At 42.6% G+C, this 15,005-nt stretch overlaps 1 protein-coding gene across 1 annotated transcript in view; it reads right to left on the reverse strand.

Annotated features, from left to right (window-relative positions):
* LOC122561354 (VPS10 domain-containing receptor SorCS1-like) overlaps window positions 1-15,005 on the reverse strand; it is a 1,223,550-nt gene that overhangs the window by 200,826 nt on the left and 1,007,719 nt on the right. Inside the window, exons 11-13 of the mRNA XM_043713087.2 lie at window positions 10,115-10,217; window positions 8,107-8,195; window positions 6,173-6,264 (exon numbers count right to left, since the gene is read on the reverse strand). Of these exons, the coding sequence (XP_043569022.2) occupies window positions 6,173-6,264; window positions 8,107-8,195; window positions 10,115-10,217 (284 nt within the window). The remainder of the gene's footprint in view (window positions 1-6,172; window positions 6,265-8,106; window positions 8,196-10,114; window positions 10,218-15,005) is intronic.

Genomic DNA, 15,005 nt, shown 5'->3' on the forward strand with positions numbered 1-15,005 from the left:
GCACCTCCACACATGTCATTTATTGTATCCGTTGCACCCCATGTGGTCTTCTGTACATCGGGGAGACAAGACGCCAACTTGCAGATCGTTTCAGAGAATATCTCTGGGACACCGCACTAACCAACCCCACCGCCCCGTGCTTGAACACTTCAACTCCCCCTCTCACTCCGCCAATGACATTCAGGTCCTGGGCCTCCTCCATCGCCAAACCCTAACTACCCGATGCCTGGAGGAACAATGCCTCATCTTCTGCCTCGGGACCCTCCAACCACACGGGATTAATGTAGATTTCACCAGTTTCCTCATTTCCCCTCCCCCCACCTTATCCCAGTCCCAAGCTTCAACTTGACATCGCCGTCTTGACCTATCTTTCCCACCTGTCCACTCCACCCTCCTCTCCGACCTAGCACCTTTTCACCTACCTTCATCGACCTATTGCACTCTCAGCTCCCTCCCCCTGACCCCGCCTCCTCCCATTTATCTCTCAGACCCTTGGCTCACAAGCCTTATTCCTGATGAAGGGCTTATGCCCGAAACATCGATTCTCCTGCTTCTCGGATGCTGCCTGACCAGCTGTGCTTTCCCAGCATCACACTCTCGACCCTGGTGCTCAGAATCACACAAATCAAAATTACAAGCAATCTGGTTCATCCTGAGGCCAGTGCAGAGTGAGGGACAGGACTGGAACAAAATGGAAGGCATTTTTGGGTTAGACGGAGATAATTTTATTACTGTTACCACCCTCACTCAGTTAATGTTGGATTCCCTTCCACCATCCTGCCCACACCCCCTCTCACCCAGCCCCAGTCAATGCTGAGCTCTCCATCCTTGGAATCTCCCTTACTCAGTATTTCATCGACCTCAAGTCATTATCAAGTACTGAAATTGTAGATAGTGACCATGGTCAAACATTCAAGTAAGAGCAAAAATACTGCAGATGCTGGACATCTGGAGAAACTCAGCAAGTCTGGTAGTATCTGTGGAGAGAAAAAGCAGAGTTACCATTTCAAGTCTGGAGTAAGACTCTTCAGAACTGAAAGGTGTTGCAAAATGTTTCTTAATGTACTTTTTACGAGGAAGTGGAGGGGTGAGAGGAATAGACATTGTGGAGGTTCAGTTTAACAGTGAAGAAAGAGAAAACGAGATGTAAAATGGGTGTAAATTAACAGTGAAAGGAGAGAATGGGTCCTCTCTACTAAGAGCAAAATAAACAAGATGCAAACATGACAATATGTGGTGGAGGGGTGTTGGTTAATGGGGAGAGAATAAGGAAAATGAAGAACAAACATCATGTTAAGATACAGTGTAAGAGCTCACAGCCTCGCTATGAAAATCCTACAACAGACTCAGCCAAAAACACATACGATTCAGCCCATCATTATTGTTAGTGGGAGTTTGCTGTGTACAAATTTGCATGTTTTCTGCATTTCCAGAGTGTCTACACTTCCAAAGTGGTCCATTGGCTCTCAAGCAGTTTGAAATATCCAGCAATTGTGAAAGGCAATATGTTAATGGAAATCCTTTATTTGTTCTTTTTTAAACTATATCCCCTTCTGCTCTCCCGAGTACACGGTCACATGGCACTATCTTGAGGTAGAGCAGGCATGTGCTCGTCAATATTTATTCTTCCACGAAAATAAATAAGGCTGATTATTTGGTCAGCGCTATATTGCTGTTTGTGGAATCTTGCTGTGTGCTACATTCACAGCTGCATTTCCTGTGGATCCACAGTAATTACACTTCAATAAGCAACTTGATTGGATGCCAAGTGGTTTGGGATGTGCGGAGTTCATGGTAGGCTACTTCTTAGCTCTCTTCAATTTTTCTTTCTATTACAATGTCACCGGAGCCTCCAGCCCCTAATTGCTTGGATTTTTAAAACATGATTCTTTTATAGCATGAGGGAAATTAGGAAATGGACAATAATTGCTGCCCTTGCCCAGACCTCATCAACAAATTTAAAAAGAAGCAACAAAGGTTAAGAGTTTTCCTGTTGTGCTGAAGAGTCATACTCAACTTCAAAACATTAACTCTGTTTCTCTCTCCACAGATGCTACCGCTCCTATTGAGTTTCTCTAGCATCGTCTGTCCTTTATTCCACAAATTACTAAGTATGATGAAGCCATCTTTCACTCAGGTCCAGGGTAACATGAAGGGTAAAGCATTTTCAGAGTATTTGGAGAGAGGCTAACTCCATGTACTTACCCCAGCATTTAGTTTTCAGTACTGGCATGTTTCATTCCTTTCAAAAGGACATCATAACCCTATGACTTCTAAACATTGCAATTCTATTATCAGGATTGGTTAGCCCAGTTAGCTGGATAACTGGTTTGTAGTGATGCCAACAGCATGGGTTCAATCCCCACACCAGCTGAGATCACCATGAAGGACTCTCCCCTTGCCTGAGGTATGTTGACCCTCAGGTTAAACGACCAGCAGTCATCTCCCTGTAATGAGAGAGCAGCTCTCTGGTCCAGTGAAAATAAGGCAACTTTATCTTTCACAAGTGGACATCTAATTTGTGTTTAAAATAGAAAGAGCATAATGCTGTGGTAATTTTGCTGTCCAAACATTTACCATTTAAAAGAGGAAAAATCTTTATTCGAAAACTTTATTTTCCAAATAGACAATTTCTGGTTCTGAGGAAGGGTCACGGACCTGAAGTGTTAACTCTGCTTTCTCTCCACAGACACTGACAGACCTGCTGAGCTTTTCTGTTTTTTTTTATTTACAGCATCCACACTTTGTTAGGTTTTTATTTAGACAATTTCTGTGTTTTTTTAGACTGTAAGTGCAATGTCACAATGGCAGGGATTTTCTGATATGGAGTGCACAATGAACACAAAAGCAGATACAAGGAAGATTGTTCATAAGTCATTGAAGACCAATGGGATGAAAGATTTTTGGGGTATACAGATGGTGACATCTTGTAAAATGTCCACGTTATAGAGGAGGAGGTGCTGGATGTCTTGAAATGTATAAAAGTGGATCAATCTCAGGACCTGATCAGGTATACCCTAGAACTCTGTGGGAAGCTAGGGAATTGAATGCTGGGCCCCTTGCTGAGATATATGTATCATCGATAGTCACAGGTGAGGTGCCAGAAGACTAGGGGTTGGCTAACGTGGTGCCACTATTTAAGAAAGGTGGCAAGGAAAAGCCAGGGAACTATAGACCAGTGAGCCTGACAACAGTGGTGGGCAAGTTGTTGGAGGGAATCCTGAGGGACAGGGTGTACATGTATTTGGAAAGGCAAAGACTGATTAGGGATAGTCAGCATGGCTTTGAGTGTGGGAAATCATGTCTCACGAACATGACTGAGTGTTTTGAAGAAGTAATGAAGAGGATTGATGAGGGCAGAGCGGTGAGTATGATCTGTATGGACTTCAGTAAGGCGTTCAACAAGGTTCCCAATGGGAGACCGGTTAGTAAGATTAGATCTCATGGAAACCAGGGGAAAACTAGCCATTTGGATACAGAACTGGCTTAAAGAGAACAAAGAACAAAGAAAATTTACAGCCGAGGAACAGGCCCTTCGGCCCTCCAAGTCTGAGCCGATCCAAATCTACTGTTTAAACCTATCGCCCAATTCCTAAGCATCCGTATCCCTCTGCTCCCCACCTACTCATGCATCTGTCCAGACCCACCTTAAATGAATCTACCGTGCCTGCCTCTACTACCTCTGCTGGCAACGCATTCCAGGCACCCACCACCCTCTGTGTAAAGTCCTTGCCACGTGTATCCCCCTTAAACTTTTCACCTCTCACCTTGAACACGTGATCTCTCGTTATTGAATCTCTCACCCTGGGAAAAAGCTTATCTCTATCTAACCTGTCTATACCCTTCATCATTTTGTAGACAAAATATATTTTTTCACACTGGGAGAATGTGCAAACGCTACACAGTCACCCAAAGCTGGAAACAAACTCAAATCCCGAGCATTGTGAGGCAGAAGTGCGAACCTCTGTGCCATCATGCCACTGCCCCTGTCAGGCAAATCAACAAAGCTTGAAGGTAGAAGACAGGAGGTGGTGGTGGAAGGTTGTTTTTCAGACTGGAGGTCTGTTACCAGTGGAGTGTCACAAGGATCGGGTCCACTGCTGGGTCCACTGCTGTTCGTCATTTGTATAAATGTTTTGGATGTGAACACAGGAGATATAGTTAGTAAGTTTGCAGATGACACCAAATTTAGAGGTGTCGTGGACAGTGAAGAAGGTTACCCCAGATTACAATGGGATCTTGATCAGATGGGCCAATGCGCTGAGGAGTGGCAGATGGAGTTTAATTTAGATAAATGTGAGGTGCTACATTTTGGAAAGGCAAATCAGAGCAGGATTTATAAACTTAATGGTAAGGTCCTGGGGAGTGTTGTTGAACAAAGAGACCTTGGAGTGCAGGTAGATATTATAGTGAAGAAGGTGTTTGGTATGCTTTTCTTGATTGGTCAGTGCATTGAGTATAGGAGTTGGGAGATCATGTTGTGGCTGTACAGGACATTGGTTATGCCACTTTTGGAATATTGCCTGCAATTTTGGTCTACTTCCTATCAGAAAGATGTTGTGAAACTTGAAAGTGTTCAAAAAAGACTTACAAAGAAGTTGCCAGGTTTGGAGGATTTGAGCTATGGGGAGAAGCTGAATAGGCTGGGGCTGTTTTCCCTGGAGCATCGGAGGCTGAGGGGTGACCTTATAAAAATTTATAACATCATGAAGGGCATGGATAGGATAAATAGACAAGGTCTTTTCCCTGGTGTGAGGGAGTCCAGAACTAGAGAGCATTGATTTTGGTTGAGAGGGAAAAGATTTAATCGGGACTTAAGGGGCAATTTTTCCACGCAAATGGTGGTGCATGTATGGAATGAACTGCCAGAGAAAGTGGTGGAGGCTGGTACAATGACAACATTTAAAAGGCACCTGGATGGGTATATGAATAGGAAGGGCTTGGAGGGATATGGGCCAAGTGCTGTCAAATGGGACTGGATTAATTTAGGACAACTGGTCGGCATGGAAGAGTTGGACCAAAGGGTCTGTTTCTCTGCTGTACATCTTTATGACTCCATGACTCTCTGAGTCTATATGCAGGAATATAGAATGGAGGTTAAAGTCAGATCAGGAATCCTGATGAAGGGCTTTTGCCCGAAACGCCGATTTTCCTGCTCCTCGGATGCTGCCTGACCTGCTGTGCTTTTCCAGCACCACTCTAATCTAAACTCTGGTTTCCAGCATCTGCAATCCTCACTTTTGCCTACTCTTGTTAATTTGGATTGGAAACAGCACAACCAGTCACATGGATCAGGTGATTTGGGAATGTTGCAATGGGACTTTGTTGTATTTGAGCATATTAGGAAAAGGAATCCTGGGCTCTGGATAAAATGAGGGAAAAAGTGCAGGATTTGGGAGAATTGACTATGGAGTTGCAGCAAGTATGGCAGAAGTGGCAGGAATAGGAGAGTGTTTATGTATCTGCAACAATCTTGCTGTGTGGGAGAAGCTATTTTAAGCTAATCCAAAGTTCCTGCCCGCCATCTATCCCACAGCAAAAGGAATTCCAACACATCAAGTCGTACATCTATAATTCACAGGATGTTGGCATCAATGATTGATGCCAATATTGTCTGCCCATTCCTCAGTGCACAGGAGGGTAGTAGACAGGCAACCATTTGGCTGTGGGTCTGGAGTCACATGTAGGCCACACCAGGTAAGGATGACAGTCACATTCCTTAAATGACATTAGTGACCAGATAGGTTTTTCAGTGACATTGATTTCAGGGTCAACAGTAGACTCCTAATTCCAGATTTTATAGAATTCAAATTTCACCATCCACCAGGGTGGGATATATGAACAGCAGATTATGGGTTCTCTAAATTAATAGTCTAGCAGCAATACCTCTAGGCCATGGCCACCAAACAAAGGAGGTGAAGATACTCCTGGTGTTCAGATTTTGATGTTGTTTTTTAAATACTCGGCCAGGATGGTCCTTTAATTCCTTCAGGGGTCAGTTTATATCTTAAATGTGGCTAATGTTGCATGAGTGTGCATGCTTCCTGCAGTTCAGTCTTGAAACATGTCACAGCAATGCAGATTGCTGCCCGGACAGGGAATACTCCCCTCATTACTGCAGTTCTAGCACCTTTTACCCACCGCCAGGACAATAAGAAGAGGGACCAATTACCATAGATGTCGGATTGGCTGCGGTGTGTGTTTAATGGCCACAAGCGCACCTCCCTGGTCCAGGAACAGAACGCTGTGCTCCTCGTCGAAAACCTGCGAATGAGAGCAAACACAAACCAATCAGCACCATCTACAAGAAAGTAGCACCGTGTAGAAACTATCACCGGTTAGGAGTGAAAGAAAAGACATCTCGACAACTCCTGTTGAAATCGCTATCATCTTATCGGAGTTACATTTTCCTTTTGGTATTTACCTCTTCAATCTGGGCAACTGGGAACTTTTACAATGAGCTACAAATGCAAATATTGATAAGAAATCAGTTTTCTGTTGATACAGGGAGGCATACTCTCTGACTCTAAATCTAAATGAACCATTTCTTATTTTAAAACAAAATTAGAGTTTATTAAAAATATAAAGCAAATATGGGACCATCTCCTGAGATGTTCCACAAACAGTTTTCAAACACATCGCTCAGTCCATGATGTATTTGACTCATCACACGTGGCCCAAACTGATGCTTAATGTCACAAATGGAAGCTAAGGTTACCCATGTTGCTCAGCTGGAGTGCAACTGCCCTATTCACTCAAGTGAACAGTATCTTTCTCACTTAACAGTCCCAGCCCACTCTGCCTTCATTCGCACTACAGTAATAGCTGGGGCTGCACTCCGTTTTATGGGCTGCATTTGTTATGGCGAGACACTGAACAAACCATGAAATCCATCAATGTCTGTGTGTGAAACAGCGATATATTTCATGGGGGTTCCTGACTTTGTGGCAATTGATGGGCCGGATGACAACTGTAGTTCATAAACAAGAATAATTTATGTCAGCGAAGCCTCACAAAGATGCCTGCCTTCTCCCTGATACAGAATGACAATGTGTCTGAGCACAGAAATAGGCCATTTATCTGACAATATTGGTTGTCCATCTGCAGACAGATAAGGTATTCCAAAACATTTCTAATTTTGATGGAGAACCCTCTTTCTTCCTTCTTCTGAATATGTAAAATAATTACATTCTCCAAAATACTCCTAATGACTCATTTCTTAAGAAAAATCTTCAAGCCAGCAGAGAAAAATCTGCTCATTGAAGGGAATGTCAACAACGGGATGAATATTTGCTGAGAAGTGGCTTTGATGGATCTACAATTACTTCCACTCAGACAACCGCTCATCATGCTGAAATGTTTCAAAGCATTTTTGCAATTAATTACCCTGAAATGCAAGAACTGTTGTTATACGGATACTGTAAATAGGCATAAATATTGACACAGACCAACCAGTTCTCTCTGACAGCAACAGCTGCATGTGGAGGCAAGGCTGGATCATAATACTGGCCAGCAGAGAAAAAACACAGTCTGACCTTCTCTCAACTTCATGGGTTGAGATCGTTAAAGGTGAAATGCAGCCAGCTGTAAAAAAATAAATGGAAGCTAATGTTCCAGAGATTTCAGAAGTCACAGCTTTCAGAGATGCACCTCCTGAATCAGAGCATTGTGGGTTCAAGGCTAACTTAGGAATTAAGCGCTGAGAGTGAACTGGCTGGGCTGAAAGAGATTTGGATTGTCAAAGGTGCTTACTTCTGGATGAAACAATAATCTGTATCTATCATTCACATGATGTAAAGGATCTTATGGCACTATATAGTGAAGAGTAAGAGGGGCGTTCAGAGTCCTTGGCAAAATGAGTACCATCAAAGCACCTTAACTCGTTAACAACATCATTACTTTTGGTTTGGTCAGTTTGTTGCACTGAGAGTGACTGCTGATGCCGAAGTGCAATTGAAATCAACCATCCCGATATAAAGCAGAAAAGGATAGTGGACATTCTGGCTCTGCGTTCTGTAGCTTGATGCTGCCTTTGTTTGCTGATTGAGTCAGCTGCCATTCATGATTAGTTACTGCCCCTCTACAACGTGTCCACATCGCCGTTACCTGTCTCCAGGTGTTCCCTGCATCTGATGAGATGAACATGCCTCCAGTGTGACTTTCCTCATCTGTTATGAGCTCAGAGCCGATGTTGCCTGAAATTCAAGCAAAGCCACCAAGTATCAGCCATGGTTACAAATAAAAACCCAAGGTTACAACTCAGCGATCCCTTAAGACTGGAAAATACAAGCACAAAGGAAGGAGAGGAAAGAAATACTTCAATTTCTATGGCGCCTGTCACTCACTCAGGATCTCCCAAGGTGTGCATTCCCCTCTCCACTTCAAAATCATACACCTGTTGTGTTTTTGTTGTGACTGTTATAAAAATCACTACAATAGTAAGGCTATCTCTGATAATAGGACACTGACGTGAAATGCTAATCCTGTTTCTCTCTCCACTGATGCTGCCAGATCTGTTGAGCATTTTCTCCCATTTTCTGTTTTAATTCCCTTTTGAAGATGGTTAGGTTAAAAGTTAAAAATGAAATATAGGGGCCTTTCACTGACAGAGAAGTCCTGATCAAGGAACTTTTCAATCTCCCCTTTTCAGAATGACTTTCTCAACTACTGAGAGATGTCCGTTCTGTCACACATATCTGAGTGTCAACGGATAGGCAAAAGCCACATGAGTTTTCCAGGGGTAGGTAGCTCATTTTTATCTACTTTTCACCAATTCCAGTGAATGCCTGGGATTTCACTGGTTAACACTGGCCTCATCGTTTCTTGGTTAGAGATTAAAAAAATTGCAGATGCTGGAATCCAAGGTAGACAAGCAGGAGGCTGGAAGAACACAGCAAGCCAGGCAGCATCAGGAGGTGGAGAAGTCGATGTTTCAGGTTACACTCAAAACGTCGACATCTCCCCCTCCTGATGCTACCTGGCCTGCTGTGTTCTTCCACCCTCCTGCTTGTCATTGTGTCTTGGGCAGGCAAGAGTCTAACTGAAAGCAGCGGACCTCTTCCAGCGCACCTGCTGACCATTAAAATGGTGACGAGACCGAACATATACATTTGGGACTTGATGTAAGAAGTGTTACAGAGAGGTATTTTGTCTAAATTCCCTGTGAAATATTATACCAGAGTCTGTGAAACAAAGGATCATTGGAAAGTAGGACTGTTTGCATTGAGCAAATTCCAGCCCAGTTAAGGTGAGGAGCCAAGTGAAAACTCAGCATATTTCTGACAGAGCAGAGGAGGAGAAACTTCTTTGTTGGCAGATTGCCTCAAGCAGCGTGGAATATGTTACTCGCCTTTCAATGAATCTTCTCTCCTCAGATTTCAATCGTGAAAAATAAAGTGTGGAGAGCAAACAACTTTCAGAAAGTACCAGCGAGCATCTCACAGATTGCAGGAATGATAACCAGGAGCATTGCAACATGTTCAGTTGAGCTTTCAGTGAAAGCAGACTGCTTGGGTTTCCTAATGCAGCACTGATGTGTTCTAAAGTTAAGCAAGGTCAAGAAAGCTTTATTTCTGGCCTCAGCTAAGTTAACAGTTTCCAATGAGGATGCAGGACAGATCATGCAATTGAGCTAAGAACCTAGAGGCAAGGGAAGTGAAAAAAAAATCAACTGCTGTTCTTGGTCTGGAGCACAATCCAGTGAATTCTGTGTAACAATTTCACGATAGTTTTTGCAATGGTGAAAGTAGATTCAGAATCCATTAAATCTGTCAGTTCTCACTGTCCAGCTGATGGATGGCTCATCGAGCCGGGTACAATGACTGCCATACCCTCAAAGAATTGTTCGCAAATAGCATCATGGCGAAAAGAAGGAGGAAATGATTTTCTTTGAGCAGAGAAGTCATTGCCCTTGTCACAGTCTATATTGCGCTGGGAATGCAGCTACTTCCAGGAGGTATAAAGTTGTTGTGTTTTCCAGTGTTAATTTCACTTGTTATGCCTGCTGCCCTATCAGCCAGAGGGGAGTATGCGACTGCGCGTCAAAAATCATGCAATTAAAAAAACTCTGAAAAGATTGGAGAAAATTGTGTCAACCTTCAAATTGATTCAATACCTGAGGCCACAATGATACCAGGTGCAGAGTCCTTGCTGCCGATGTTTCCTGATGTGTAGGGATTCTGTGCCACGTTCAAGTGTAGATTCAAAGAGCAGTATGGCTGCAACCAGAAGGGAACGATTCAACTAACCTTCAGTCACATCAAACACAAACATTTATAACTGTATCAAAAAAAGTCTGGAGCCTTTTAAGATATAAGCATGCCAAATTTTCAGGGTTTCGAAACAGGGAATGCATTATCCAGGATAAAGCGATTCATGGGATTTGATTGATATTAAGTGGGATGGAACTCATACCTCTCCATCCTCCCTAATGCAGGCTGTTTGCACTACACATTAAAAATTAATTTGACCAAGTTGTAAAGATTATGGGTTTAATGGTGCGCTTTATTCCTTCATGATTTGGTTTCAGTGTCGTGCGAAGCAGACTGGAGCCCAATCATATCTTAACATTGTTCGTGCTTTGAACATCCAGTTCAGATGAATTTTTAAAAGAGGATCCAAGCCTCTGAGACACAGAATGAGGTGATGGTATCATCGGTAGGAAATGAAATGGCATAACTGTTGCCACAGTGAAAAGAGATGGAGAGAGAAAGAGAGACATAGACAGAATGTTTGTTATCATTCCACGTAAATGAAAGAAAAGAGGATTTTAAAAATAATTTGCATGTTGCAGTGACAAACTTCTGTCCTTATTAGCAGAAATTCATTTTGGACCAAAGGCAGAGCAAATCCAGTGGGATATCCTGTAATTGATGATCTCCTTTCACTGAATTAGGAAGAAACCGTCCCTCTGTGATGCCAATGAAAGACAATATTACCTGAAAAGGATTCTTAAAAACATAGGCTTTACACTTAAAGAGCCATTACTGGAAGGAAAGGCAAAACTTTCTTGGGCTGAAAGTACATGACAGTTTTTGCATTACTTCTGAAAAGTAGTCTGTTGTTTCTTTGCGTGATGAACTCTGATGTTCAAATTGGGAGATTCAACACTTTCTGTTCTTTTATCTAATGTAACCTGATATTATCTCCATGGCCCAGTGACTAACTTACTCATTTTTATGGAATTGATACAGTTGACCAGCAACTCACAAGATTTCTTCCCTGCCTGGCCATTGTTTTGATAGAGCTAGTCATTTCTGTCAAAGAGAGAAAGAGCTGACTCAAGGCTTGCATTTGTTTCTCTTGGAAGCAAATTGTAACCAGATAGTTAGGAAAGAATGACACATAATGCCTTCATGTGCCTAATTTGGTTGACATGATATGGAGGTGTCAGTATTGGACTGGGGTGGACAAAGTTGAAAATCACATGACACCAGCTTTTGGAGAATTGCTCCTTCGTCAGGTAGCTAGCTTGTGCTTCCAAACAAACCTGTTAGACTATAATCTGGTGTTGGGTGATTTTTAATTTGTATGAGTGAAGGTGTTGATTTGAAGACAATTAGACATAGCAGCAGAAGTAGGCCAGTCAGCCCACTGGGTCCACTCCACCATTCAATGAGATCAGAGCTGATCTGATGCTTTCCTGCTTTTACTCCTTAACCCTTGATTCCCTCACTGATTAAAAATCTGTCTATCTCAGCTGAGGATGTGCGTAACAACATAGGTTTGGCAGCCCCGTTCAGTAAACAGTTCCACACATTCACTAATTGTAGAGAGAAGCAATTCCCTCTGGTCCTGGAGTCTCCCACAAGAAGAAGCAACATCTACTCTGTCAAACCCCCAAGGAATCTTGTATGTTTCAATAAGGTTGTCTCTCACACTTCTAAATTCCAATGAGTAAAAGCCCAATGCACTCAACTGCTCCTCTTGAGAAAGTTCATCTACTCCTGGGTTTAACCTATTGAACCTTCTCTGGACTGCCTCTGCCAGTACATTGTAACTTTGTTAAGACCCAAAATTGTTCCCAGTATTCCAGCTGTTGTCTAAGTAGTGCCTCATTAGTTTTAGCAACACATCCTTAATTTTAAACTCCATTCCCTTTGACATAGAGGCCAATATTCCATTCGCTTTCTTATTACATTCAGAAGTCGCAACGATAACCTCATCAGTGCATAACCTCACAATTCCCTATTTTATGTTCTCTCTGCCTAGTTTTCTCCCATTCACTGAACCATGGCCTTCTTCAGACTCTTTGTATTATTCTCATATTTGCATTCCTATCCATCCTTGTGTCATCTCCTAACTAGGATATCTTGTAACTAATATGGGCCAACACTGATCCCTGTGACTCTCCACTAGTTGCAGGTTGCCATCATGTAAACACTCCCCTTGTAATTCTCAGGCCTAAAGGAATCAAAGGGTATTGGTGGGAGAATGATGGAGAAAGCTCAAAGATTTGAACTCATTACCGCAGAGGGCTAGAGAGGCCAAGTCATTGGGGGTCTTTGTGACAACAAAAGATAGGCTCTTGATTGAACATAGAACAGTACAGCATAGTACAGGTCCTTCGGCCCTCAATGTTGTGCCAGCCTTCTTTCCTACTCTAAGATCAAACTAACCTACATACCCTTCATTATACTCAGTTCCATGTGCCTATCACTTAAATCACTTAAATGTCCCTAATATATCTGACTCGATCACCACTGCTGGCAGTGCATTCCATGCACCCACCAATCTCTGTGTAAAGAACCTGCCTCTGACATCGCCCCAAAATCTTCCTCCAATTATCTTAAAATTATGGCGCTCATGATAGACATTTCTGCCCTAGGAAAATGTTTCTGGTTATCCACTCTATCTGTGCATCTCATCATCTTGTACACCTCGATCAAGTCAACTCTCATTCTTCTTCACTCCAATGTGAAAAGCCCGAGTTCCCTCAATCTTTCTTCATCAGACATGCCCCCAAGTCCAGGCAGCATCCTGGTACATCTACTCTGCACCCTCTCTAAAGCTTCCACATCTTTCCTAAAATGAGGCGACCAGAACTGAACACAATATTCCAACTGTTGTCTAATGAGGATTTTATAGAGCTGCAGCATAACCTCATGGCTCTTAAACTCAGTCCCCCCTGTTAATGAAAGCCAACGCACCATTCGGAAGGGGATCAAAGATTATGGGAGAAAACAGGAGGATAGGGTTGAGGAACATATCACCCATGATTGAATGGCTGAGTAGGCCTGATGGGCTGGTTCTGCTCCTTTATCTTATAACTATGGTCTGCTCCTGTTACTATTTTCGGTATTTGTAAGAGCATTATCTCCAGTACTGCATTAAATGTATTTTTGATCAACTGCTTTCTCTTTATCTACCTTGCTTGCTACTTCCTCAACAAATCCTAAAATCATTGTCAGACATGATGTCCCCTTCAGGATGCCAGACTGGTTCTGCTCGAGTATGCAATGCGTTTCTAAATGCTCTGTTGTTACATCATTCAGAATAAAATCGAAGACCTTCCCAATGACAGATGTTAACTGGTCTATCATTACTGATGTTCTGTCTCCTTTCTTTTTTGAATAAGTCACAGAGTCATAGAGATGTACGGCAGGAAACAGACCTTTTGGTCCAACTCATCCGTGCTGACCAGATATCCTAATCTAATCTAGTCCCATTTGCCATTACTTGGCCCATATCCCTGTACACCCTTCCTATTCATATACCCATCCAGATGCCTTTTAAATGCTGCACTTGTACCGGCCTCCACCACTTCCTCTCATTGCACACATGCACCACCCTCTGTGTGAAAAAGTTGCCCCTTAGGTCCCTTTTATATCTTTCCCCTCTCACCCTCTAGTTCTGGACTCCCCCACCCCAGGGAAAAGACTTTGTCTATTTACTCTATCCATGCCCCTCATGACTTTATAAATCTCCATCTGCCACTCCTCAGCCCATTGGCCAATCTGATCAAGATCCCATTGTAATCTGAGGTAACCTTCTTCGCTGTCCACTACACCTCCAATTTTGGTGTCATCTGCAAACTTATATAATGTTGCATTGGCAATGTTCCAGTCTTCTGAGCCTTCCCAGAATCTAAGGAGTTTTGGAAGATTACTCCCCGGGCATCTGCTGTCTGTGTAGCTTCTTCTTTTAATATCCTTGGATACAACTCATCAGGTCCAGAGAACCTAATGGTCTTTAGCCTCATTAGCTTCCTGAGAATTTATTCTCCTTGTTATAGCTATTTTATTTTATTGCTCTTCTATTTTTTCCTTTGATTATTTAGTCATTTTGGAATGTGGTTTCCACTGTCAACACTGTGACAAAATATTTATTTCACTTCTATTTCCCGCTTTCCCATTATTTTATCCCCATCGAGGGTCCAGTGCTCATTTTCGCTTCTGACTTTTTATAAATTAAAAAAAACTCACACTATCCCTTTTGAAAATATTTCTTCCTAGTTTACCCTCAGAGTCTAATTTCCCTTTTTTTTTGGTTGTCTTCTTTGGTATTTTAACATTTTCGCAATCCTATGGATTACCACTAATCTATGGCATGTTGTATATTCTATTCTCTCAATTTAATTCCACCCTTAACTTCCTTGATTAACCATGATTGGTTTATCCCCTTCCTAGAATCCTTCTTCCTCACTGTGTTACATCTTTCTGTGAGTCATGAGCATTGTTCATGAATTACCTGGATTGTTAAACTCTTTCCCCATGCCACTCTTTCCTTTGTCAATACCCCTCTTAAATTTAGCACTGATATTTCTGAATTGAAGAGTGTGGTGCTGGAAAAGCACAACCAATCAGGCAGCATCCAAGGAGCAGGAGAGTCAACATTTCGGGCATAAGACCTTCATCCTGATGCCAGATGCTGCCTGACCTGCTGTGCTTTGCCAGCACCGCACTCTCGACTCTGATCTGCAGTCCTCACTTTCTCTAACAGATATTTCTGACCAAAGTTTCTCACTCTCAAACTGAATGCTATATTCCAGTGTTCTGGTCACTGCT

This window comes from Chiloscyllium plagiosum, unplaced genomic scaffold (genome assembly GCF_037043375.1).
Source record: "Chiloscyllium plagiosum isolate Xiang-an unplaced genomic scaffold, Cpla_swu_hap1 HiC_scaffold_22, whole genome shotgun sequence".
Classification (NCBI taxonomy): Eukaryota; Metazoa; Chordata; class Chondrichthyes; order Orectolobiformes; family Hemiscylliidae; genus Chiloscyllium; species Chiloscyllium plagiosum.